Source organism: Rattus norvegicus, chromosome 3 (genome assembly GCF_036323735.1).
Source record: "Rattus norvegicus strain BN/NHsdMcwi chromosome 3, GRCr8, whole genome shotgun sequence".
NCBI classification, from domain to species: domain Eukaryota; kingdom Metazoa; phylum Chordata; class Mammalia; order Rodentia; family Muridae; genus Rattus; species Rattus norvegicus.
This window is the reverse complement of record NC_086021.1, coordinates 165,064,660-165,091,049: the sequence shown is the minus strand read 5'-3', so window position 1 is coordinate 165,091,049 and position 26,390 is coordinate 165,064,660. Positions and strand designations below refer to the sequence as shown.

Genomic DNA, 26,390 nt, shown 5'->3' with positions numbered 1-26,390 from the left:
TTAGGGAATAGTGGCTATGATAAGCTTAGACCCAGGAAAGGAGATCTTTTTCTCTCTGTCTCCCCCCCCCCCCCCCCAACCTCCCCAATCACCCCCTTCCTCCTGCACAGGCGGCATAGTCTGGTGCAGCCTAGGACTTCAGGTATAATCAGATACCAGGGATTATATGGGCGGCCAGGAGAGATTAAAAGACATTTTCCGGGCTGGAGAGATGGCTCAGCGGTTAAGAGCACCCGACTACTCTTCCAGAGGTCCTGAGTTCAGTTCCCAGCAACCACATGGTGGCTCACAACCATCTGTAAAGAGATCCGATGCCGGGGGTTGGGGATTTAGCTCAGTGGTAGAGCGCTTGCCTAGCAAGCACAAGGCCCTGGGTTCGGTCCCCAGCTCCGAAAAAAAGAAAAAAAAAAGAGATTCGATGCCCTCTTCTGGTGTATCTGAAGACAGCTACAGTGTACTTATATATAAAAAATGAATAAATCTTTAAAAAAAGACATTTTCCTTCTTTTTATATTTGTTCTTTATATTTATATCTATTTTCATTTTAATTTTATTAATGTCTCTGTGTAAGAGTTTGTGCACATGAGTGAAGATGTCTTCAGAGGCCAGAGGAGGGCGTCAGATTTGAGGCCCGAGTTACTTGAGGTTGTGAGCAGCTCAAGACTTCGTGAAGAGCAGTATGAGCTTTTATCCTTTGAGCCTTTTCTCCACCCCAAGGCAAAATATTTTCAATAGCCAAAAAAAAACAAAACAAAACAGGACCTTTTGCTTGGTGGTGCGTTTAATCCTGAAGACAGTTCTGCAGTGTAGGCACACTTTCACGGGGGCTCTAAAAGCCAAAGGAACCTGTACAAAAGCTCTGCAGCGAACCTTGGACAATAGCTTCAGGCCGGACTCTGCAAACAGCAATTAAAAAGCCGGGTTTAGCCAAATACCTGCAACTTCCAAAGTTTCCCCCTCCCCACTCCGAAACCTCAGCGCGCCTGCGTCTCCCACCAGGTGACGTCGGTAGCGGCGCTCCGCCCACTCTGGGAACGCGGAGCGGGCGGGCGGCCATTTTGTGAAGCGGCAGCGGAGGTGTTGGCTGCAGTGGGCTCCGGGAAAGCCGTTCGGGCTGGGGCTGTCGGCCGCAGGGCTGAGGCACTCGCGCGGGGGGTAACTCGGGTCTGGGTTCTGGTGCCGCGCAAGCTCTCCCCGGTAAGACTCCCGCAGCCCCGGAACGGGCGGGGCTGTGCGGGGCTCGAGCCGCCTCCTTGGTGCCTCGGGGCGGGGCCTTCCCAGGCCTCGGAGCCCGCGGCCGCGAGCGCCCTACACAAAGGGTCGCGGCGGGGCCGCGGGGGTCCTGGGGCGCTGTTCACGCTCCGCGGTCTCCGAGGATGCGAGAGGTGGAGTCTGCGTGCCGAAGTGGGAGTGGGGCCTTAGCGGGGACATCCCGGTGGTCCTGAGAGGGGAAGCGGCCAGCACTTGGTGGCCTCGCGGCCTGCGAACTACGGGGTTGGGGGATTGCGGTGTAAACGCCTGCACGCAGAATGGGGAAGACATCGTTGGCTTTAAGCGGGAACGAGGTTTTAACTCACCTCTGCCCCAAAGTGAAGAGGTCCCAGTGGCCTATGACCTGCAAAAGGGGACTACCTAGAGACACACCTAGGGGAAGGAAGGTCTCTTGGGAGGCCGGGAACTGGTCGCCTGAAGGTGCAAGGAGTTGTAGCGAAGTGTTTCCTAGGTCCACCGCTGAGGAGGAAAGGTTTCCTAAGGAGTCTAGGTAATTGGAGCCGCCCTGTAGGTAGGAGAGGGATGAAGTCTTGGAGAATTATAGATAGGATGGCTGGTCCTTGTTTCCCAAATAAGGAAGGGCCATTGTCTGCAGCACCTTTACCGCACCTTTGGGAGTTACAGGGAGGAAGGAGGGTAGGTGCCTTAGATAGTTTACTGTCTTGAGGTTGGCGCTACATTGCAGCCGCGTAAAATAGAAGAGAAGGCATTTAAGGATCTACAGGTTAGTATTGCAGTATGGACTAATGTAGCGGGTTGGGGTGCCCGTGAACCAAGTATGTGTGTGTGTTTTATAGTGAAAGTTATAAGGAGTCTCATGTGATCTATTTAGGGTTAATCCAAGTGCTAAAGATTCATTCATTCTGGTAGATAAAGTAGAGAATTACAGGCTGTGTTGCAGAAGTATTCTGGGTCCTAAAGCCTTCTTGGCTCCTAAATTCAGAGATGACCTAATGTGTGCAGTTGGCAGAAACCATTTTATTGGGTGCTTTTAAGATTTAAGTTGATGCGAATCAATTCTATAACCTGGTGGGGAAAAGCTAGGATGGCAGCTGAGCTTTTTGGATAGTTTAAGGTGCAGTTTTTGGAGAACTTCAGTCTTAGAAACAAAAATTGTCTGGGATCTTGTTAACCACTGTGTACTGTTAAAGTGTTAAAGAGTGTTTGCAGTTGGAAAAAAAATCCTACAAAAATATTAAAAAATAGGTAAATAAGACTGATATACCTGTTTTTGAAACTTGCTGCTTTTAATGAGATGGAGACTTTTGGATTAGTAGAAAGTGGTTGTATAGAATGTTCACATAACTTCGAATATAATTTTTGAAGGAAATGAAATGTTTGTGTTTAGGTGAGTTCACAAGGCTGTGCGTAGTGTGTATTGGGTAGTTTATCAAAACGTGTTACATTTTTATATCACCTTATGCTTGATTAAATGTCGGTCACTGTGGATTGTAATGTATAATTTTATGTTCAGATCTGTGAACATCAAACCGATGTGGTGGTTACTGCTCTAGGCTACTAGCAATAGACTTTAGGCTTCTTTTACTTTTTGTGACATGTTGAATGTTTTGATTGACTGAATATTGAAAGTTTGGGACTCCTTGGTACAGTTTTTAGGTGTAAAACTTCATTATACTTCTGTTTTATACTGTGGGCCAGATGTTAGACATTATTGCCAGTCATGACAGCCCCACCTAAGTTTGCATAGAGATGCTGCACAGCTTGATTCTTGGAGGTTTGGTTGTTTGTTCCTCATTGACCATAGGATCTTGTAGCTTAGGCTGACATCGAACTCTTAAACTGATGGAGTCACTGGTAACAGTTGGCTTTTGATATTTAGTTTGAATAAGTGATTGTTTTTCTGAAAATGTTGTTAGTAATTAGTTGCACATTGTATACTAATTTCTAAGTCTCCCCCTAAAATGCATGGTCCACTGGGAAATCTAAAACCTAGCCTACAGTTTTTTTAAGTGTGTGGGTATTTTTCCTGTATTCATGCCTGGTGTCATCAGAGCCAGAAGAGGGTGTCAGATCCCTGCAACTGGAGTTAAAGAAGGTTGTGAGCTGCCATGTGGGTGCTGGGAGTCGACATGGATCCTCTGAATAGCACTGATCTCAACCACTGAGCAGATTCTCCAGCCCTCTATTCTACATATTCTTAATGAATACTCAAAAAAATGAATGCTCACTAAAAATTCTGTTTTAGGCTAAAAAGAAAAACAATTTCACTTGTAGTTCTAGCAGCTTCACTACCAACTACCTGTGTGCCTTTGGTTTGCAGAGTTTTAAGTTTAAAGCCAGCTTTAAGATTGAAAACTAGTGAAAGTAGATGTGGTTAGTTAGGCTAGAAGTAATATTTTTATTTTGAAGTATAAATGAATAAAAAGGGTATTTTTGTTGGTATCAATGATAACAATATTAAAATTCTTTGGCAGGAGGAACATCTTATTTACAAATGTCTTGATTTGCTGCCTGAGTACTAAATGAGAAGTTAACGTGATATCAGTGTCAGAAAAATGTATTCATAAGGATAGTCCCAGGATTGGAAGTGTGTTTTACTTTGTGATGGGGACAAATTCAAGGGGATGAAGCTGTGGTTTCATGATTTCTTGGTGATGGGATTACACTGCTGATAACATTGTGCCCATTGTAATAGAGGCTTTGTTGCTGGTCTCTGAGGTGAACATTTCAGGGGTTGTTGGGATTTTTGTTTCTGCTTACCCTGATTCCTGTCAAGTAAAGGTTGATGACTCTGCAAAATGAGAGTTTACTTTCTCAGTGTTTACTGCCAGGTAAAGAGTGGAAATGCTGGGGTTTTAGCTCATGCCTTCTCTTTGTGACTAAAAGGTTTGTTGATGGACATTTTACTTGGAAGTTTCAAATAATTGGAATGGCTAGTAAAATAAGTATCTTGTTAATATGCAAATACTTAATGTTTGTATCTGATTTCTGCTGTGCTGAAGCAATATCTTTTTTAGGAAATGAAGTGGAAAATATGCTAAATGAGCAAGCTTGTTTTAGGTCTTCTGAATTAAATCTGTGGATTAGTGGCCAATTTTCTCCTTGCTTATATTTTATATGTAGATTAAAATATGTTTATAAGACTCTGTTGTAGTCCAGACCAACCTCAAACTCTTACTCTTTGTCCCTCTGCCTCTTTAAGTGCTAGCATTACACATGCAGTGTCTAGCCACAGTACCTATTTTTTATTTTTATTTTTATTTTACATTTATTTATTTATTATGTATACATCATACAGCTTTCTGTCTGCATGTATGCACCTGCAGGCCAGAAGAGGGCACCAGACCTGATTATAGATGGTTGTGAGCCACCATGTGGTTGCTGGGAATTGAACTCAGAACCTCTGGAAGAGCAGACAGTGCTCTTAACCACTGAGCCATCTCTCCAGCTCCTATTTTTATTTTTTATTTTCTTTTGAGACAGGGTCTTATTGCCTGCTCCTGGCTATCCTGGAACAAGGCTGGCTTCAAACCCCAGAGATCTGCCTGCCCCTGCCTCCATGCTTTGGACTTAAAGACAAACAGCCACATTTGGGTCAATACTTTGTGTTTTCATTTTTTGAGATAGCGTTTCTCTGGGTAGCCCTCGATGTCCTGGTATTCTGTAAATCAAGATAGCCTTAAATTCATAGGTCTGCCTTCCTCTGCCTCCTTGAGTGCTGGGATTAAAGGTGTGTAGGCTTCCCCTATCTACTTTTTTTTTTTTTTTTAAGATTTATTTATTATATATAAGTACACAGTAGTTGTCTTCAGACACACCAGAAGAGGGCATCAGATCTTATTACAGGTGGTTGTGAGCCACCATGTGGTTGTTGGGATTTGAACTCAGGACATCTAGAAGAGCACTTGGTGCTCTTAACCACTGAGCCATTTCTCCAGCTTTTTTTTTTTTTTTATTCTTTTTATTTATGTGAGTACACTGCAGCTGTCTTCAGACACACACCAGAAAAGTGTATTGGATCCCCTTCTAGATGGTCGTGAGCTACCATGTGGTTGCTGGAAGAGCAGTCAGTGCTCTTAACTGCTGAGCCAACTCTCCAGTACCGCATTTTTTTTTTTTTAAATAGAATTGTTTTAGTCATGTCCTTCCAAAGTTTGCCAGAAATTCAGGTGAGCAGGGTTTTTTTTTTTTTTATTTTAAAGATATTTATTTATTTATTTATTTTATGTATGTAGGTAAGGACACTATCACTGTCTTCAGACACACCAGAAGAGGGCATCAGATCTCATTACAGATGGTTGTGAGCCACCATGTGGTTGCTGGGAATTGAACTCAGGACCTCTGGAAGAGCAGTCAGTGCTCTTAACCGCTGAGCCATCTCTCCAGCCCCAGCAGGATAGATTTTTAAATTTGGGATCTTGCGTTCAATTAGATTTTAGCTCACATTTTAACACGTAAGAATAAGCAGACTCTAGGAAAAAAGCACTGCTTCTGTTAGTTTGTGCTTTGGGGGCTAGAGAAATGTCTCAGCAATTAAGAACACTGGATGTCTTCCAAACCACCAGGGTTCAATCCCAGAACTTAAATGGCAGCCCACAGCCATCTGTAACGCCAGTTCCAGATGATGTGATACCCTCTTTCTGGCCTCTACCAGTATTGTGTGCATGTGATGCACAGATATACAGCATCTAGGCAGAACATCCAAACATGATAATAATACATAATTTTTTGAGCTAATAAAAATTACTGGTCTTTACAAAGTGAGATTTGAAACAAAAATGCTGTAGATTTCAGTCTCCATCTGTCTTATTTTGAAGGAAGAGCTGTGGTTAAAAATAACGCTGGTCTGTAGCCTTGATGCGCACACCTTTCCTTGGTGTGGGTGCTGATGGTGTTTCTTGTCTGCAGATTGAGTCTGTACTGTAAGTTGAACACGAAAATTAAACTACACGGTGGCCGAGATCAGCTGGGCTTTCAACATTTCTTAATGTAATAAGAATTTTCCTTACTGTTCTTGTTTGGAACCTTGAGTATAATTAAATTTGTCTTTTTTAGTGTCTGAAAGGGAAAAAAGAGTGAGGAAACTCAGTTCTCTAATATGTGGGAGACATGCTCAGGCTCATACCTTGTGTTTTGTTTCTACTTGGTTTTTCTGCTCTCATTATATTACATCCTAGCTAGACTTGAATTCACTATGTAGTCCATTCTGACTTTGAACCCAGTATCTTCCTGCCTCTTGCCTCCTGAAGCAGTGAGGTTAGGGGAATATAATATAGTACTACATCCTGCTATGCCAGACCTTTCAAATTAGAATCTCCAATAGGTGCCAGATGTTTAGCACAAAAAATTAACTAGAAACTTACCCTGGTTCTTAGCTCCTAGTGCAGTTAGAGATAAGTATTGCAATAATTATTTTTGTTACTTTATTTGAAGCAAACTTTCTGTTTTATATTTCCCTTTGTGACTAGTTATAGAAACTGCTAGATACAGGTTTTGTTTCTGTTTGTTTTGAAACAGAGTTTCTCTCTGTAGTTGTCCTGGAACTCATTATAGACCGGCTGGCCTCAGACTCAGACCCGACTGCCTCTGCCTGAGTGCTGGGATTGAAGGTGAGCGGACCACTCCTGGCAAAAAGAATCAAGAGTTTGGTTAGGCTGTGAGATGCTCTGTGGGAGTGAAGGTACTGCCATCAAGCTTGACCATCCTGTTTCAATCTCTAGGACCCACATGGGGAAGGAGAGGACTGAGTCTCCAAGTTGTCCTCTGCCTTCCACACACACATATGCTATGCTTCTGTGGCACACAAATATACTAACTAGATAAATGTAACTAAATGGAGAGTTCAAGAAACAGCTGGCTAGGTTGTTCAGAAGGTAAAGGCTCTTGCACATACCAGTCTGGATGACTTGAGCTTGGTCCCTGGATCCCACATAAAGGAAGAAAGAAATTGAACTCCACAAAGTTGTTCTCTTACCTCCACACTGTGCTGAATGGCACATGTGCATAGACATACACATCATATACATGTACACAGTGATAGTTGGTACAAATTTGTATTAGGATAGATTTGTATATAACATGGCAAGGGATTAATGTAGTGCTCTGGCCTTTTAAAAGCTTGGATTTTTGTTGCAAAACTCACTTTTGTGTAGTACTTTTAAGATTTTGGAATTTTTGCTTTGTTCATTAGACAAGTTTAGAATAAAACAGGATTTTTTAAAATTTGTTTTACCTTTTTTTTTTTAAAGATTTATTATTTATTATATATGAGTACACTGTAGCTAGCTGTCTTCAGATACACCAGAAGAGGGCATCGGATCTCTTTACAGATGGTTGTGAGCCACCCTGTGGTTGCTGGGAATTGAACTCATGACCTCTGGAAGAGCAGTCGGGTGCTCTTAACCGCTGAGCCATCTCTCCAGCCCCTTGTTTTACCTTTTAGTGATAAAAATTATTACTGTGGCTTACTTGATCTCAAAGAATAGTAACAAAGTGAGAATCATTCAGATAAGTAGTTCTGTTACTAATCTAAGTACCAGAGAGTGGCAGGTTTTTTTCTCATTTTCTGAATTTAGAAATGACTGTCTGAGGCAGTGGTTTAATGGGACATGAGGATCCCCAGACTCTATGTAAAGAAGAAGGAAGTGCACATCTGCAAGCTGTGTTCCTCTGGGGAGCTGGGTGATAGACACAGAAGCCTGAGACGTTCATGGCCCAGCTGACCTGATGTGTTGCAGCCAAAAAGACAAGGAAAGAAGCCTTTCTTAAGGTGGAGGACGGCAAGTGTTGAGACTGAAGAGTCCCCTCTGATTTCCAGAAGCTCACAGATTTTTTTTAAGTCACTATTTTTAAAAATGGTAGCACATGCCTGTAATGCCAGCATGGGCTACAATGTGAGCAAGACCTTCCCTCAAAACAGTTCATACCTTTCAGTGGATCATGCTGACACAAACCTGTACCCTATAGCACTTGAGGGATAGAGATAGGAGGGTCAATAAAGGCCAGCCTCAGCTACTTACTGAGTTTGAAGCTAGGTTGGGCTGCCTGAGACTTGTCTCTGAAACAAAAACAAATAAATTAGTGTATTTGAGCCAGGAGGATCACCTGCCTGATTTAAAAAGTAGAATAGGATGACAATATGACTCTACTTGGTGCCAGTCGTAATGGTCTGAGTTCTAACCCCAGGACCCACATGGTAGAGGGTGAGAACCGACTTTTCAGAATTGTCTTCAGACCTCCACATGCACATCTGCACATAGTATACTTAACATATATAAAGCGTATATACAATAAATTTAAAATATTGAGCTGAGCGTAGAGCTCAGTAGTAGAAGATTTGCTTAAAATGTGTTAGGTTTACATTCAGTCTGGGACTGCTGTATTACTCCCGCCCCCCAAAATGTTAAAAATTAAAAATGCATTTCAAAATGGTCTTTTAAGTATAATTCTGGGTCTAGAGAGAGGGCTCAGCAGGTAGAGCATTGGCTCCTCTTCCAGAGGGGCTGAGTTTGTTTCTCAGTACACACCTGGTAGCCTAACACTGTCTATAATAGCAGTCTGAGGAATCTGAAGCTCTCTCTTGGCCTCTGGGCGCCAGGTGTGGACATGGTATACAGAGATAAATACAGGCAGAAACCTCTACACATAGAGATTACGGTTAAAGGATAAATACGGCTAATTGTTTGGTATATATTTTGCTTGTTAATTGTTAAGAACTTAACTAGTTTGGAAAAAAATTACCCTGAAAGATAAGTACCCTGTTACCTGTGTGTGGTTTGGAAAGTATCGTTATATACTAAGACATTTGCTGGAAAAGTACTTTGTTTTTGAGGCAGGGATTTGTTGTTGGCCTAGGTTGGACTTAGAACTTAGTATGTAGCCCAGGCTAGTCCTAGACTTGGTAGTATTTCAGCTTGTGCTTCTGGAGTGCTGGGTTACACTTGTGCTTTAGATACTTTGTATTAAACAAGTTCGTTTGGGAGTTACATTCAGAGAAATTTCCCTTAATGTGTTGAACACCAGTGGGATTAGTGCTTAGAGTTTAAACTTGCATTTCAGTTGTGTTTTGTGATCTATCATATGGTGCAGAGGTAATCTGTTTGAAAGAGCATTGCAGTGTTGTCTGTGACGGTCCATGTTGATGGCATTTGTCCAGGAATTGTTATTGTGCTTCTTCAGAAGTTTGGTGAGAACTTGTTGATAGTCTTAAGAAATTTTCTGGATTGTGTAAATGTTAAGTGATAAAGCAATGACCATCTGAAACTGAGCTTTAGAACTGTTTTTAAATTTAGGTTTTGGCTATTTTATGGTATATTCTTGATAAAACTACTTGACGTTTTCTTGGTAGAATGGTTTTCAGACTTGAAAGCAACATCAAATTAATATGTTTGGAATTTTGGTGTCTCTTTCCTTAAAAAACAAAACAAACTATACATTCTTATGAAATACTCTGCTGGTTTCAGACTCTTCTTCGTAATGTACAGTTCAGTGTGGCCTCTGCCTGTTGTTTCCTGCATTGATTTTTGCCTCCATTTATTCTCTATTGCAGTCTAAAAGTTGGTTTTAATTGGTTGCCCACAGGATTGACTTGGCCTCTACTTCTTAAGAAAATACATCTCTTGTTTTACAAGGTAAGAGATTTTGAATAGGTTCATTTTTATACAAAATAAAATGCAAGACCTTAAGCAGTATGGAAATAGGTGTAGTAGTAAACTGTGTGCGCGTGTGTATGTGCGTGTGTTTGCTGAGGGATGAGAATGGGATGAATAGTTGTTTCCTGAGAGTCTGTTTCATTTATGTATACATTTATTGCTAGGTAGTAAGCCGGTGCGCCATCCTCCATAGCATTATGATGCATGATAGATTCCAGTGCTTGGCATGGTTACTTGTAGTCCTAAGAAATACAGGGGTAGATGTTAGGGAATAGTTTGTGCAGCACAAACTATTTTAGACCTTGGCCATTGAATTTAACCTTTTGTTGGAGGGACCAAGCTAGACTCAAGATAGGTTAAGATTTGCTTTCAACTAAGTACTTAGTAGCAGAATAACAGATAGTTCTTTATATTTTTCAGAACCTAATAACTGTTTCTTCTTAAGATGGGTTTAGGGAGTAGATCCTGTACTCTGCTTGATTTATTAATCCTCCAACCTTTCCTAGTTGGCAATCTTAGGCAGGTTATTAATCATTGGGATGTTTTCATTGGGTTCATTGTACCGACTTTGAGTAAATCTCTTAGCAATATGGTTTAGAAAGTTACATGGATGTAATTTAGGCTTGTGTTCTTGGGACCATTTTAAGTTCTTATCTTATTCTTAGTTATAAACTAAAGCATGTTTTCCTTAAGTGTTGAATACCTTGCTTACTTACCTATGATGTTACCCCCATAGAAAGTGATGAAACATTTTTTGAAGTTGACCATAGTGCAATCATGATTTGGACATAAACATATTTCAGATTCAGTGAGGAATGTGAGTTTGACTTGGTTATTTGGAAATGTGCTGATATACTTCCATATTGCAATGCTAAATAGAAAATAGAGGTCTATTGGTGATGATCTTTGTTGTGTGTTTTTTTTTAAATAGTTGTGTGTGTGTGTGTGTATATGTGTGTGTATTTGTATGAAAAGGCACTTGCAGTGACACACTCGTGGAGGTCATAGGGAAGGTTACAGAAGCCAGTTGTTTTGTTTCTCCCTGGTGGACTCCAGGGATCAAACTCAGGTTACTGGAGCCTTCTTACCAGCCCTCTTGTTGACTCTAAACAGACCATACCTAAAAAAGCTTCACTCACCCACCCCAGCTCCGTTTCTAGTGTTAGTCCATCATTCTTGGTTACATGTGTACATAATTGTAAGAGTATGAAATCAGTTGGTAGAGTATGCTTAACAAGCACAAAGCTCTGGTTCAATCTGCAGTATAACATAAATTGGATATGGGATAGCACATCCCAACTCTAGGAGGTAGGAAGGAAGAGTCTAGATATATAATTTGGCTGTGTTTGATTTATGAAATGTTTTCAGATGTACTAAACAGTGAGATGAGCTTCGTTGTTTTAGGCTGCCAAGAGTAGTGGTACACACATTTTAATTCCAGCACTCCAGAGGCAGAGGCAGAGGCAGAGGCAGGCAGGTAGATCTTTGTGAGTCCAGGGCTACATAGTAAGAACATATTTCAGAATAAACAAAAGATAAGGGGAATATGTGTTGAGAAACAAAGAAACAAGAAAACCAAAACAACTATCAACTAAACAATATATTCCTATTTTGTATGTAGTAATTATAATATTGTTGATACAATTAGATTTTATTACATTAAATTGGAGTTCATGCAGTATTTGACATTGAAGAATTTCTTCCATTTGTGTAAGTCTTAGAGCTTGAAAAATTATTAAACCCAGATCTCAAGTAATTAAAATTTCCCTGAGCACTCAGAACCAGCTTAATAGGTTTATATTTAAAACTTGATTGATCACATTGGTTTCAAATGATCATTTTTCCAATCCCCAAATTTTGGTTCCCATTCTTTTACAAAAGTTGTAGAAGCAATTAAAAGTGAGAGGGTGATGCTGCCAGGTACTACAATAGGAGCAACAAACAAACAAATAAATGGAAATCTTGAAATCAGATTCACACCTGGGAGATGTAATATCTGTGTTCGCGTATCTTTGTGTGAGTATATGCACATGAGTGTAGGTGCTTATGCAAACCAGAAGTGTTAGAGCTCCTGGAGCTTGAGTTAGAAAGCAGCTTTAAGCCTTCTGACATGGTGCTTGGAACTGAACTCAGATTCCCTGGAAGAGCAGTTTGAGCTTTTTTTTTTTTTGTTCTTTTTTTTGGAGCTTGGAACGAACCCAGGGCCTTGTGCTTCCTAGGTAAGTACTCTACCACTGAGCTAAATCCCCAGCCCCCAGTTTGAGCTCTTAACTGCTGAGCTATTTCTTCATTTCATGTGGTTGCCCACATGTATGTGTATGTGTATCTGGCAAGGCCAGAAGAAGGTGTTGGAGCCCCTGGAAGTGGAATAACCATGTAGTTGTAAGCCACTACATGGGTGTTGGAAACGTAACCTGAGTCCACTGTAGAAACAAGTGATCATAACCACCGAAACATTGCTCCATTCCCCCTTCTATTTTTGAAACAGTCCTGTGTATCTCAGGCTGGCCTTAAATTGGTTAGGTAGCCAAGTACGACTTTGAACTGATCGTCCTGTAACTAAATTTCCAATGATAGGATTACAAGTATATGCCTCCATGCCCGGTTTATGAGGTGCTGGGATTGAACTCAAAGCCTCATGGATGCCAAGCAAGCACCAACTGCATTTCCAGCCCATCTTGTTACTACTTTTTGTGTTTTGAGACAATATCTCACTGTATAGCTCTACTGGCCTGGAGTTCACTGTAGACCAGACTGTCTTCAGACTCAGACATCTGCTCGCCTCTGCCTCCTGGGTGCTAGGATCAAAGATGAGTGTCACCACAGATTTGTCTACTTCTGCCTCCCAAGTGCTGCTGCTGCTATTATCTTCATCATCATTATTTTTTTTAATATATATGAGTATTTTGCTATATATGTATGTGTGTACTGTATGTGCCTTGGTGCCCATAGAGGACAGGAAAGGACATTAGATCTCTTAGAAGTGTTTATGAGCTACTATGAGGGTGCTTGGCCTCAAACTGATGCACTCTTAACTGCTCAGTTGTTTTTTTCTAGCTGAACCTTATAATTACAATTATTACTATCATCATCATTATGATTATTTATATGGCGTGCGTGTATGTAGAATTCTCTTCAGTGTATGAGTCCTAGGGATGGAACTCTTCAGCATTTATTAGCAAGTTAAGCCATCTCACTGAGGCCCACTTCCTTTCCCCCTTTTATTTATTTTTTTGAGAAGATTTTGCTATATAAATAGAGATTCAACAGGAGTTAAGTTGGGTTGGAGGCCCTAATAGTGCATTATACATTAATCTGTATACTTTGTGGTCTTGTTCTTGAATTCAAGATCCTCCTGCCTCAACTTCTCAAATACTGGGGTAATTGATATTCGCTGCCATTCTGAGCATCTGTGGTATTGGGGATAGATTCTTGAGCCTTATGAGTGCTAGGCAAACATTCTGCCAACTGATCTATGTTCCCAACTCCTATTTTGTTCATTTGTTTCTTTGAGACTGAATCTTACTATGAAGCCCTCACTGACCTGGAGCTCTATAGAGCAGAATGGCTACAAACTCAGAGAAATTGGCCTCCTAATTTGGCTCTAGTTGTCTTTTTTTAAAGCAAGATTTAATAGAGTCATTGGACTAGAGTTTTGGTCTAATAGCCATGACGAATAGTGGTGTAATAGGTTCTACTTTAGGGTGATAAATACAGGTTAACTTAGATTTTTTGTAATTCTATTTAGTGTTTCTTTGGAATCTCAGTATGTGTTAACTTTGTTTATAGTAAATCTAGCCCTAGAGAAATGGAGTGTGTGTGTGTGTGTGTGTGTGTGTGTGTGTGTGTGTGTGTGTGTGTCTGCCTGCATGTTTGTATGTGGTCACATGTGAGTCTGTGTATACAGGCAAAGACTGGAAGAGGATGTCAGGTCGTCTATCATTCATTCTGTGCCTTATTATCTTGAGTACCTTTCAGTATACTTGGAACTAGGCTTCCGCTAGGTTTTCAGACATAGGTAGTCATGCTCGTGTGGATACTGGGAATAGAGCTCATGTTCTTGTGATTGTACTTACAGCAAGTTCTTACCAGAGAATCATCTGTGCAGCCTCATATAGTTCTTTCTTTCTTTTTTTTTTTTTTTTTTTTTTCCTTTTTTTCGGAGCTGGGGACCAAACCCAGGGCCTTGCGCTTGCTAGGCAAGTGCTCTACCACTGAGCTAAATTCCCAAGCCCCATATAGTTCTTTCTTTTAATAAAACTATAGAACATAGTGAAAAGTTGCACTATGAAATATGGGATCTGTTATCATTTGAGATTTCTTGTGCTAAGGATTGAATTGGGGACCAGTGTTTGAATGCTAGTCAAACACCACCAGTCTTCATTTGAGACGACCCTACTTTATCATTAGGTATTTGTAATCCAGGAACATTACAGTTTTCTGTTTCTTGTGGCTTTTGAGATTGAACCTTAAAAGGTATCACTCTGATAACTATGAAATTATAAATTTTATATGTGAAAGATGCTAAATCAGCTTTAAATACTAATTTTGATGCATCATTTGCATAATTCCCTGTAGATTTTTGCGCATTTATTTTGTCTTACTGGAGGCTTAGTGATCTAAATGATTTTTATTGTGACTTTACTGTCCTTAGTTTTTCCTGGATCTTTTGAATATTAGACTGGACCTCTTCTAACTGTTGCCAAAATGAAAGTCTTTGGAAGTTGAAATTGTTGAGATCTTTGAATTATCTAAATTAAAGACCTTGTGATAGCTTGAGGGAATGTTTGTGGGATAATGTGGTAGCCGGTCGTTCTTGCAACTAAAAACTTGGTATAATAATGAGGAGTCTGACATGGCCGTTGCCTTTTCTCATCTGCAGGTGTGTTTGGTTTCAGCGCAGCATGGCTGTGGTCATCCGTTTGCAAGGTCTCCCAATTGTGGCGGGGACCATGGACATTCGCCACTTCTTCTCTGGATTGACCATCCCCGATGGGGGCGTGCATATTGTAGGGGGTGAACTGGGTGAGGCTTTCATCGTTTTTGCCACTGATGAAGATGCAAGGCTTGGTATGATGCGCACAGGTGGTACAATTAAAGGGTCGAAAGTAACACTGTTGTTGAGTAGTAAAACAGAAATGCAGAATATGATTGAACTGAGTCGTAGGCGTTTTGAAACTGCCAACTTAGATATACCACCAGCAAATGCTAGTAGATCAGGACCGCCACCTAGCTCAGGGATGAGCAGCAGGGTAAACTTGCCAGCAACAGTACCCAGCTTTAATAATCCTTCGCCAAGTGTAGTAACTGCTACCACTTCTGTTCATGAGAGCAACAAAAGCATACAAACGTTTTCCACAGCCAGCGTAGGAACTGCTCCTCCAAGTATGGGGACTTCTTTTGGGAGTCCAACGTTCAGCTCAACCATTCCAAGTACAGCTTCTCCAATGAACACAGTCCCACCACCACCAATTCCTCCAATCCCATCGATGCCATCTTTGCCACCGCTGCCATCCATTCCCCCAATACCAGTTCCTCCTCCGGTACCAACGTTGCCTCCTGTGCCACCTGTTCCTCCCATTCCCCCAGTCCCTTCTGTGCCACCTATGACCACATTGCCTCCCATATCAGGCATGCCACCCTTGAATCCACCACCTGTGGCACCTCTACCTACTGGAATGAATGGCTCTGGAGCACCTATAAGTCTGAACAATAATCTGAACCCTGTGTTTCTGGGTCCATTAAATCCTGTTAACCCTATACAGATGAACTCTCAAAGCAGCGTGAAGTCTCTTCCCATCAACCCTGATGATCTATATGTGAGTGTTCATGGAATGCCCTTTTCTGCAATGGAAAATGATGTCAGAGAGTTTTTCCATGGGCTCCGAGTTGATGCAGTGCATTTGTTAAAAGATCATGTAGGGCGAAATAATGGGAATGGATTGGTTAAGTTTCTCTCCCCTCAAGATACATTTGAAGCTTTGAAACGGAACAGAATGCTGATGATTCAACGCTATGTGGAAGTCAGTCCTGCCACAGAGAGACAGTGGGTAGCTGCTGGAGGTCATATCACTTTTAAGCAAAGTATGGGGCCTTCTGGACAAGCCCACCCTCCTCCACAGACACTTCCAAGGTCAAAATCGCCCAGTGGGCAGAAAAGGTCAAGATCAAGATCACCTCATGAGGCTGGTTTTTGTGTTTACTTAAAAGGGCTACCCTTTGAAGCAGAAAACAAACATGTCATTGATTTTTTTAAGAAGTTGGATATTGTGGAAGATAGTATTTATATAGCTTATGGACCCAATGGGAAAGCAACTGGTGAAGGCTTTGTAGAGTTCAGGAATGATGCTGACTATAAGGCTGCTCTCTGTCGTCATAAACAGTACATGGGCAATCGCTTTATTCAAGTTCATCCAATAACTAAGAAAGGTATGCTAGAAAAGATAGATATGATTCGAAAACGACTTCAGAACTTCAGCTATGACCAGAGGGAAATGGTGTTAAATCCGGAGGGGGAAGTCAGTTCTGCCAAAGTCTGTGCCCATATAACAAACATTCCATTCAGCATTACCAAGATGGATGTTCTTCAGTTCCTAGAAGGAATCCCAGTGGATGAGAATGCTGTACATGTTCTTGTTGATAACAATGGGCAAGGTCTAGGGCAAGCATTGGTTCAGTTTAAAACTGAAGACGATGCACATAAATCTGAACACTTACACCGTAAAAAACTGAATGGGAGAGAAGCTTTTGTTCATATAGTTACCCTAGAAGATATGAGAGAGATTGAGAAAAACCCCCCAGCCCAAGGGAAAAAGGGCTTAAAGATACCTGTTCCAGGTAATCCTGCAGTACCAGTGATACCCAGTGCAGGGATGCCCGCTGCTGGGATACCCAGTGCTGGGATACCCAGTGCAGGGATACCCAGTGCTGGAATGCCTAGTGCTGGAATGCCTAGTGCAGGGTTGCCTGCTGCTGGGTTGCCTGCTGCTGGGTTGCCTGGCTCTGGAATGCCTGGCTCTGGAATGCCTGGCTCTGGAATACCGGGTCCCGGAATACCCGGTCCTGGAATACCCGGTCCCGGAATACCTGGTCCTGGAATGCCCGGTCCTGGAATACCGGGTCCCGGAATACCCGGTCCCGGAATACCTGGTGCCGGAATACCTGGTCCCCCAATGCCTGGTCCCGCAATGCCTGGTCCCTCAATGCCTGGTCCCGCAATGCCTGGTCCCGCAATGCCTGGTCCCGCAATGCCTGGACCAGCAATACCCGGTCCCGCACTGCCTGGACCAGCAATACCTGGTCCTGGCATCCCCAGTGCAGGAGGAGAAGAGCATGTCTTCTTGACTGTAGGATCAAAGGAGGCCAATAATGGGCCACCATTTAACTTCCCTGGTAATTTTGGTGGGCCCAATGCTTTTGGGCCACCACTCCCCCCTCCAGGATTAGGGGGCGCCTTTGGTGATGTTAGGCCTGTTATGCCTTCGGTTGGAAATAGTGGTTTGCCTGGCCTAGGACTGGAAGTTCCAGGTTTTGGAGGTGCACCAAATAATATAAGTGGGCCATCAGGATTTGGGGGGATTCCTCAGAACTTTGGAAATGGCCCAGGTAGTTTAAATGCTCCTCCTGGTTTTGGAAATGGACCCCCTGGTCTTGGAAGTGTTCCTAGTCATTTAAGTGGGCCTCCAGCCTTTGGGCCTGGGCCTGGGCCTGGGCCGATCCATATTGGGGGTCCCCCTGGCTTTGGAGCCAGCTCTGGAAAACCAGGACCTACAATAATTAAGGTGCAGAACATGCCTTTTACTGTATCTATTGATGAAATTTTAGATTTCTTTTATGGTTATCAAGTAATTCCAGGTTCAGTATGTTTAAAATACAATGAAAAAGGTATGCCTACAGGTGAAGCCATGGTGGCCTTTGAATCTCGGGATGAAGCCACAGCTGCTGTCATTGACTTAAATGATAGGCCTATAGGTTCTAGAAAGGTAAAACTCGTTCTAGGGTAGCCGTTCACATCAGTTCTTTATTGGGTATATCTTTCTTTTTATTTTTGCTGCGATTAATGCATCCAGATTGTTTTCCTAGTAGTCCAGTTAGAACCTGTGGGTTGTTTCAATTGCAGATAGATTGGTTTCTCTAACACAGAGCATTGGTTGGCTGTTTACAACTCACAGAATACACATTGCAATTTGTTACAGTAAAGCTGTCTGGAGAGAACACAAAAACAATTTTGGCGTACAGTAGAGACCGTTTGTAATACTCGATCATATAAAGCTTATCAAGGAATCTAGATTGGTTTTCTTTTATACCACATGGGATGAAGAAAATAGAGACGTGAGTAGAGCTCGAGGAGGGTGCTCGTGCCAGTGCTGACAAGTAGAAGTTGGCCACTTTTGCAATTTGATTTAAAGTTGGACATGTTTGCTTTGTTATAGGGTCAAAGCTTTGTCTGAAACCTTTATTTTCTTTTAAAATTGAATAAAGTCTCTGTATCTGGATTCATTGTATGTACCTTTATTGCTTCTCGAGGGCTCCTGCTGTACAGACGGTCCTGCTTCAGTGTTGCCGCTTACGTGCCTAATTGACTCACTTGTAATAAGTACAACTGTTTTGTTAGCTTTAAATTAATTTCTAATATAAAAACTCCACACTTGTGGTTTGTGCTAAATAACCCTGAACTTTGATTTCTCATGTCACACTTAGGATTGTGTGAAATGACTTTTACCATAAATAAACTTCGGAGTCCTCTGCTGACCTTATTGGGTTTGATCACCAAGTTTTATTTAGTTTAGTAAGTTAAAATTTGTTCATATTGTTTGGATGACAATGAAAATCAGAAACCATTTAGTAATCAGTGTTTAGGTGTTTGATTTGAACTTTACTGTGATGGACTAATTTAGCAAATCGTTTTTGTCCCAATTTATGTGAATTTTGGAACAAAGGAATTCTAGGAAAGAACATTCTATCTTGGAATATAAAACTGAAATTGAAAGTGGTAGTTTTGTTAGCAGTATTGTAGAATGAAAAATCCCTCCGGTGGATCATAGGCTGACGTGTGGTTAATTCTGTTCATTTGGAGGCTTTTGGAGTAGTTGTTTGATCATGAGTCTGTTCACAAAAATTCTTTATGCCGAGTCTAAGTGCAGCTGCCAGAAGAGAGAATTGAGGTCACTCTGTGCATTTTCATAGTCTTTCCTTCTGGCAGTCAGGACACTCAGATGCGCAAATCTCTGGTTGGCTAAATGTCCTTTCCCTTAAAAGCATTTGGTTTATCACATCTTGTTCACTGACACTTAAGGCTCTTTTTTAAATTTAAAATGCTTGAAAGCTATTTCACATTTCACATTAACATACAGAATTGGAGGTTGATGAATAATAATGGGAAGTAAATAGTATCTTTCACATAATGTAGCTTTGGTTTGAAACACCAACATTGAGAAGTCTGCATTTAAGCATTTCTCACATACATTATATATATTTTATATATATATATATATGTATGTATATATACATGTTTCTATGCATGTATACACACATATACATATGCACACACAAATGTATGTATGTTTCTCTGTAGTGCCTTTTTTGTGTTCTAAGGGAGTGGTACACTGAAGTGAAGTTTCGTCGTGTAATTTTAGAGTTAAGAGTGGCAACAGTCTCTTGTGTGGAAAGTTTGGAAAGCCTGTTCACTACTCTAGTCTTAGAGGAGAGAGAGTATGGGGGTTTTGTTCAGGGATAGGATTGTGCAGACTTTGAGAAGTGGCTGCATTGTGAATCACTTGATAACTCACAAACATAATTTACCTGACAGATAGCTACTGCCTCAAAAAGCAATATGTTTTTATGTGAGGTTCAGTTTTAGTAATCATTTCTCGTTCCAAAGACAGAGTATACACACTTCAGAACTATTTTTGGGCATCTTATTTCAACTGCAGGTTATTTTCTCCATTGGAAACTATCTTTATTTTAGAAAAAAAAAATGATTGTTGGAAGGTAAAAATCTTTTATCCTTTCTCACAATTTATTTTGGTTGTATTTTCATACATGCTTATTAAATATTTCATACACTCAATTGCAACCATTGTTATTTCTACATCTTAGATAAATGCTTTAAAAAAAAAAAACCCTGGTTCTCACTGTTCATTAAATAAAGAAAAATAGTGTTGGTGTAGAAATCAGAGAGAATTGTGTTCTGCATTTCCTTTAATCACAGCAGAGCTTGTGGGATGTAATTAAATGCTCTGCCCTCTGGAATCTGAGCTTGTATGTTTGAGGCAGACCCAATTCCTAAGTATATATTGTTTTATGTTGTTTGGGCATTGAAGTTTCAGGTTTTTTGTTTTAGTAACCATGAAAATGTGTTCTATCAAACTATTCATATCTCTTAGACAAATTTTCTCCAGAACTAGACTTGGTATAGATTTGAATTTACATAATTTTTTCATTTGTATGGTATGGAGGTTTTGTAAAGCTTTGCTCAAAGTGTGTTTGTAAACACTGTCAAGGTATTCTCAACTTCATGTGCAAATTTTATTGTCTATTTTCGGTGACTTTGACATTTATGGAAAAGAATATTTTATTTAGGTTTAATTTGTTTCTCCTAAGTTTTTATTAGTGTTTATTTTTCTTTTGGTTTTATAGGATTAGAGAAACCTACAAATGTATTGTATAAATAAGCAAATTTGTAAATTTTTAAAACTCCAGTGCCAGATTTAGCTCATAAGCATAACTTGGAGGTGTTTCTGTGTCTATGCTAGTCTGGATGTACAATTACTAGTGGCTGTGTAGGTTTTGTTTTAATGCAACAGTGTTAAGTGAAATGTAGTTCCTGACTTGTTATTTTAAGTTGTCAAAGCATTGACAATTAAAGCTGCATTAGGAAATGTCAAACTTACAGAGAGTAATGCTCAGTGTAGCTAAGGTCAGTCTTGATCTGCTTGATGAGAATCGAGGAGTGCGTGCCTATATGGAAGTAAGCAAGCACACATGGTTCTAGGTGGAAATGCTCACCTGCACAAACATAAGGAAACAAAAGCGAACTCAAACTCCTTTTTGCTCAATTCTGTGATTGATGAAGTGTATAAAAATAAAATGCACTCAGTTTGAAAGCGCTGGAAAAATGAGTGAAGAACATGTACAATGACTCCTAGTTCGTGTTTTGGGGACGTTACTGGTGGTGATCACTGAGTACTTTTCCCACTCACACAATTGCCATGTGTAAGTTAATTTACCTCGGCGGTTTTATTGGCAGTTCTGTAGTCCAAAATTTTGAACTCAAGCACAGCCAAAGGGCTGTTGACAGTGACCACAGCTTTGCCAGCACATCCTACTTTGGCATTATTTAGCAATTTTTGTTTATAAAGAAGTCTTGGATACTGTTCAATAAACTTGTCACAAAATAAAGGCTGATGCTCTGCTGCTCTAACTGCACAGTACTTCTTTGAGCTGTATACCACATTCAAGTTCTTGTTTCTAACTCAAGAACATATTGTGTGCCTTTGGAAGTGTGGATTGGTGATCTTTGAGGTAACCATTGTTGCTTATTCTCGTCTTCTAATGCTGAAGTGTGGAAAGAAGAGGATGCCTGGGACGGCAGGGAGGAGACTTGATTCTAGGTCAAATCTGTGGTATCTTCGTTTTCAGAATTTCATTTTATTGTGTGTGCTTTGTTAGCTAATGGCTTCGTTATGTGGATTTGGAAAGAACTTGCGGACCAGATACTCCTCCTCACCAGGAGTCTCCAAGGGTCTCAAATACTGGTTGCAGTGGAGAAGGGGAAAGAAATGCTTGGAGTGGTTCTTAATTTCACTCTCTTCCACTTGTGTTTTTATTCCTATTGATGGGCTTGAGGTGGGGAGGAAAAGGTAGCTAAAACAACTGCTGCTTTGTGACATTGGTGTTTTCACATTTGTTCAACTTAATGAAATTAGTAAACGAAGTTGCCATAGACTTCTGGTTTTAAAGAACGGGTTAGAGTTGCTAGAATTAGTGGGCCGTTTCTTACAACCAAAGTTCTCGGGAAATGCTTGTAATTTCTATCTTTTTCATGTAAGAGTTTAGCTCATATTTGAATACCCTATTGCGTGTTAGAGAGTTTGAGCAGGCAGTCTGCCACTGAGCTGCATGTCCAGCTGTAGAAGAGCTCGGGCTAATTAATACATAATTCTACACAGCAACTAAGTGATTTTATTGATTGTATTGCCCAGGCTACTTAGAACTGAATTCGAGCATTCTTCCCACCTTGGTTTGTGGAATAACTGGACAACAGACACAAGCTGCGCTGTCTCGGTCTTTTTAAAACTGACCAATGTTGAGTGGGCATTTGTAGAATGATGAAGTGGCATCAGTACCCCCCCCCACACACACACACACAGACGGGTGGGCTTGAGAGAGGTCACTGCTGCCATTAGATGGTTTCTGCTTTCTAGCATTTTACACAAGAAAGCATCACCGTCCTCCCCAGAGTATATTTTTTTCTTAAGGGGATATAGTAGGACCTAAACTTAAAGCTTTGGCTTTTCATGTAAAAGATGTTATTTTTAGTATAAAATCTGATAGGGTGTGAAAGCTTCCTGTACAGTAGTTCAAAAAGTACTGTGGTAGCACATTTGCAGTGGAAATGGTTTGCAGAAAAGCCTTGTGTCCAGCAACATAAGCAGATTCGTCTCCTGTTAAATGCTAATTCTTAGTATCCTCTGCTGGACTTAATTGTCATGGTTTGAGCTACATTGTATATGTCTTTGAGAGTTGCAAGCATCCTTTAGTTAAGTATGGCTCCTTTTCTGGATTAACATATGTAACAATAAGCAACCAATGCAGCATATCATGCTTTCTACATACCATTCCCCTACTGAAGAGTCCAGGAAAAATGACCCTAATGTAAACATTGCAGCTCCAGGTACAGGAGAAAAGCACTTCAAAAGCACTGGGGCAGTATATTAGGGGAGATCTCTTTTTTTTTTGGTTCTTTTTTTCGGAGCTGGGGACCGAACCCAGGGCCTTGCGCTTCCTAGGTAAGCGCTCCACCACTGAGCTAAATCCCCAGCCCCCAGGGGAGATTTCATTAACCATGGGCTTTGATTTCTGTTGAGCCTCAGGGGCCTTCCCCTAACGAAATGTTAGAGGTTAGGACACGAAACTCAGCAAATAGTTGCAGAGAAGTAGTGAATGGAATAGAGTATTAATATTGGCATCCCCATGTCAGACATCTAGACTCTGGCCTAGAGAACATTATTTTTAAATTCTTTTCAATAATCTGACAACCTCCTATTATGGAAAGAGGAAAAACATAAATACAGATGTTGGCAGTAGCCTGACTCATCCCAGGAAGTCTCTATCAGCTCCTTGGTGTTTCAGCCTCTGCTGCTACCACCAGTTTTCTCCTTTTGCCTTCTCACATGTAAATATATCTGCTGGAAACCAGGGTGATTAGTGTCAGTGAACTGTAGCCGCCTGACAGGAGAGATCATTTACTTCAGAGGTTTTGATTACAAAGGATAGTTAAATGATTCATAGCAGACAGTAATAACCACATTGTGCTGCCACACACTGGCTGTGCTACATTTTAATTCCAGCACTCTGGATCAGCCTGGGCTACATGGGGCCTTCCAGGCCAGCCTGGGCTACATGGTGCCTTCCAGGCAAGCCAGAGCCACATAGTGAGACCTTGTCTCAAGAAGGAAAAAGAAAGGCGAAAGGAGACAAGCAGTAGTAGTCAAACATACCAGCCTGTGCTGCTGCTGAGTTTCTCATGCTTGCTGAACTCTGAGTTAGGCCTCTGTCCCCTACTCCTCATGGTAGGTCGCAAATGGAGACAGTGTGTCTGTAATTCCCTTTGGCCTTGTTATCTGTCTGTGAGACCACCAATGCCCCTTGACTATAAACTTGGAGTGGCTGTTTACTGCAGTAGGCAGACCATTTTGCTGCTTCGATGGTGGAACTCATCTTTGTTGGTCTTCAGACACTTACGTTTTCATCTAGATACAACTGACCATAGCTCTATGCCATGCTAACAGTCTTAGGTGCGGAGCTCAACAGGACTTAATGATGAGAAGGCAAATGCCACAGGATGAGTAAAGCCTTCCTGCCAGTTGACGGTCAGGCAGTTAACTCGTGTGAAATCAAGTTTGTGGCTGTACTGTAATTTCCCTGTTGAAGTTTTACTAGTTTGCCAGACAGAACTTTTGGAGGCTAATACTTAAGATCCTCTACATATCCCAGCGAAGTGAGGTATTAAACCAGTGAGTAGGGAAAACATGCATTATGAACAAAGGCTCTGGTCCACTGTGCTGCATGCACACTGGAGAGGCAATGGCTTTTGACAATGTTCTTTCCCTGGTGGTGCTCGGGAAGATGGTCTGGTACTTCCTCCCATTCTCCATGTATAGCAAGCACCGGATATGTATCTCATAACGGGGTAGGATGCAAGCAGAAGTGAATACCCTTGAAGCTCGCTGCTGTAAGTCACTTTCTTGGGTGAATTTTACCATACATGAGGTATTTGTACGTGTTGTTTAAAAATTATCCCTTTGAAGAAATCCTGTGAGTTTGGAGTCCTGCAAGTCCTCTGTTGCAGTTTCAGTGATAAGATTGTGATGGATATAGACTTCTTTGCATCTGTGTACAAGGCTAGTTAGTATATGTAGGCCAAGAGAGAAGACATATAGTACAGTAGGGGACCGTCTTAAGGAGCTACCTGGCTTTAAGACTGGCCTGAACTATAAAATGGGAGCAAGTGACAGAATGGGACAGAATAATTTCTTTTGATTCCATTAGTTCTTGTGACCCATGGCTAAATGTGTCCTTTGGGCTTTGTTCAGTAAAAGAGGATTCACATTATTCAGTTCTAAGTGTCCATGGTTTTATGACTCCAGTTTTTCCATTTCTTTTGGAAATTGGTATGAGTTTGGCTCTGAAGAGAAATTTAAGTGTGTTTGACTTGGCTGCTTTGGTGACCTCCCCTCCCTATTGAGTGCAGTAGAATAGAAGCCCCACATTGCTACTTGGAAGAGAGATGAGTCACTTTTCTATCATAGCCTGTCCCTATCCTGCCATTTAAGTCCTGTGTCCCACAAGCATAAGGATCAGTGGTGCTACCCCAACACTGAAAGGCACATTTACTTACCTGTGAGGACAGTCAGTATATACTAGGCATCCTGCTAGCCCAGGGACCCTATTGATCACTTAGTGTGTGTAACCATAGCCCCCAGAGTTGCCTTCACCACTCCCATTTTATTGATAGGGAAATCTAAGCAAAATAAATTAAAAATAACTTGTCTGAGGTTCTATTGCTAGCATTAATTGGATAGAGGTTTTTAAATTCCTTTATGGCCCAGGTTGACCTTGAAAACTGATTTTTTTTTCCCCCCTCAGAGTTGGCATTTCAGGTATGAGCTATGAAACTACAAACAATTTTCATGGATGTTCTCATGCTTCATAGGTAGCAAGTGTCTCCTGCTTCTCCCTCATCTGAGGGGCGTCAGGTGGGGCTGAATTCACTGTCTGATCCCCAGTCTATTAGGGAAGAGCCTCCCTCAATGCTCCATGATTTTAGTTCCCCCAGCTAAAATAAATCTGAAGTAACAAGCATTACCCACTAATGTGGTACTGATCAGACTAGGACTTGAGTGGGCAGATGTAGTTTGATATACAGTATGTTCAGAGTCTCTGGGTGGAGAGGAACTTCATATCCAGTTCTCTCTGGCTAGGTTTTCTACTATGGGTCAGGGACGAATGAAATGTGTTTGGTTTTGGGACGATCTTTGGAGATGCTGGAATCAAATGAGTGGCTTTCACATTTTTCTAACCTTTTTCACAAGTTGGGAACCTGCTGCATTTTCCCACTTATGTTCTTGTGTGCACACTTTAGGCTTTGAAGTATTGCCAGATTCTGTCTGACTCTTAGGCTTAGACATGGGTCTAAATAAGTTTCATTGTTTAAAATTGTAATTCATGAGCATACTTGAGTAATGTGCGAATAAATGTAACTACAGTAAGAACGTGGACTTGGTCATGCTGTAGCAATACCTTTAATAACAGCTCTTGAGAAATTGAGGCAAGGACTACTTGAATAGTAGGCCTCCTGCTTTACAGACTGTCTGAAAAGAAAACAGTTTGGGTCATAAATGTCTTTGGAGATGCTGATTTAAATCAGAACCCTAAAGTTAGGCGGGGATGCAGGGGTAAGAAGAGCAGCTGCCTTCTCCATGCCCCTTGCAGAAATGAGAAGGAAGAAAAGTGGTCCTGTCGGCGGTATGGGCTGCTCCAATTTTATGGGGGGAAGGGCTATTCAGTGGGTGGCTATGCTTCAATTGGGAGCCTCTGGAGGATTTCCTGATTGGCCTCCAAGACTTGTTCCAGCATCTGTGAGCTGCCCCATTTTGCCAAGGTAGGCAACAGCAGGTGTGAGCATGACTGAGTTGTCTGAAGGAATGATGCTGCTACACAGAGACTGACCTACTCATGGCCTCTGCCACTTCTGTACCATGAGTTTGAATAGATAAAGGGGAA

The 26,390-nt window shown here is 41.3% G+C and overlaps 2 protein-coding genes across 3 annotated transcripts in view; both read left to right on the top strand.

Annotated features, from left to right (window-relative positions):
* Positions 1 to 1,055: 1,055 nt before the first annotated feature.
* Positions 1,056 to 21,306, top strand: Rbm12 (RNA binding motif protein 12). 2 transcript variants are annotated; one of them, NM_001037657.2, is made up of 3 exons: positions 1,056 to 1,197; positions 9,814 to 9,863; positions 14,767 to 21,306. In NM_001037657.2, the coding sequence occupies exon 3, from the start codon at positions 14,789 to 14,791 to the stop codon at positions 17,885 to 17,887; it is 3,099 nt and encodes a 1,032-aa protein (NP_001032746.1). In that variant the 5' UTR covers positions 1,056 to 1,197; positions 9,814 to 9,863; positions 14,767 to 14,788; the 3' UTR covers positions 17,888 to 21,306. The 2 variants fall into 2 exon arrangements, with proteins under 2 accessions (NP_001032746.1, NP_001396020.1); NM_001409091.1 differs by having other exon boundaries at positions 9,782 to 9,863.
* The window catches only part of Cpne1 (copine 1), a 42,380-nt gene continuing 17,045 nt past the window's right edge, over positions 1,056 to 26,390 (top strand). Inside the window, 2 exon segments of the mRNA NM_001256465.2 lie at positions 1,056 to 1,197; positions 9,782 to 9,863. The gene's annotated coding sequence lies outside the window, so the exon portion shown is untranslated.

Bases quoted from the DNA above. Each gene is read 5' to 3' on its own strand.
- Rbm12 (NM_001037657.2), top strand. From the start codon at position 14,789: ATGGCTGTGGTCATCCGTTTGCAAGGTCTCCCAATTGTGGCGGGGACC.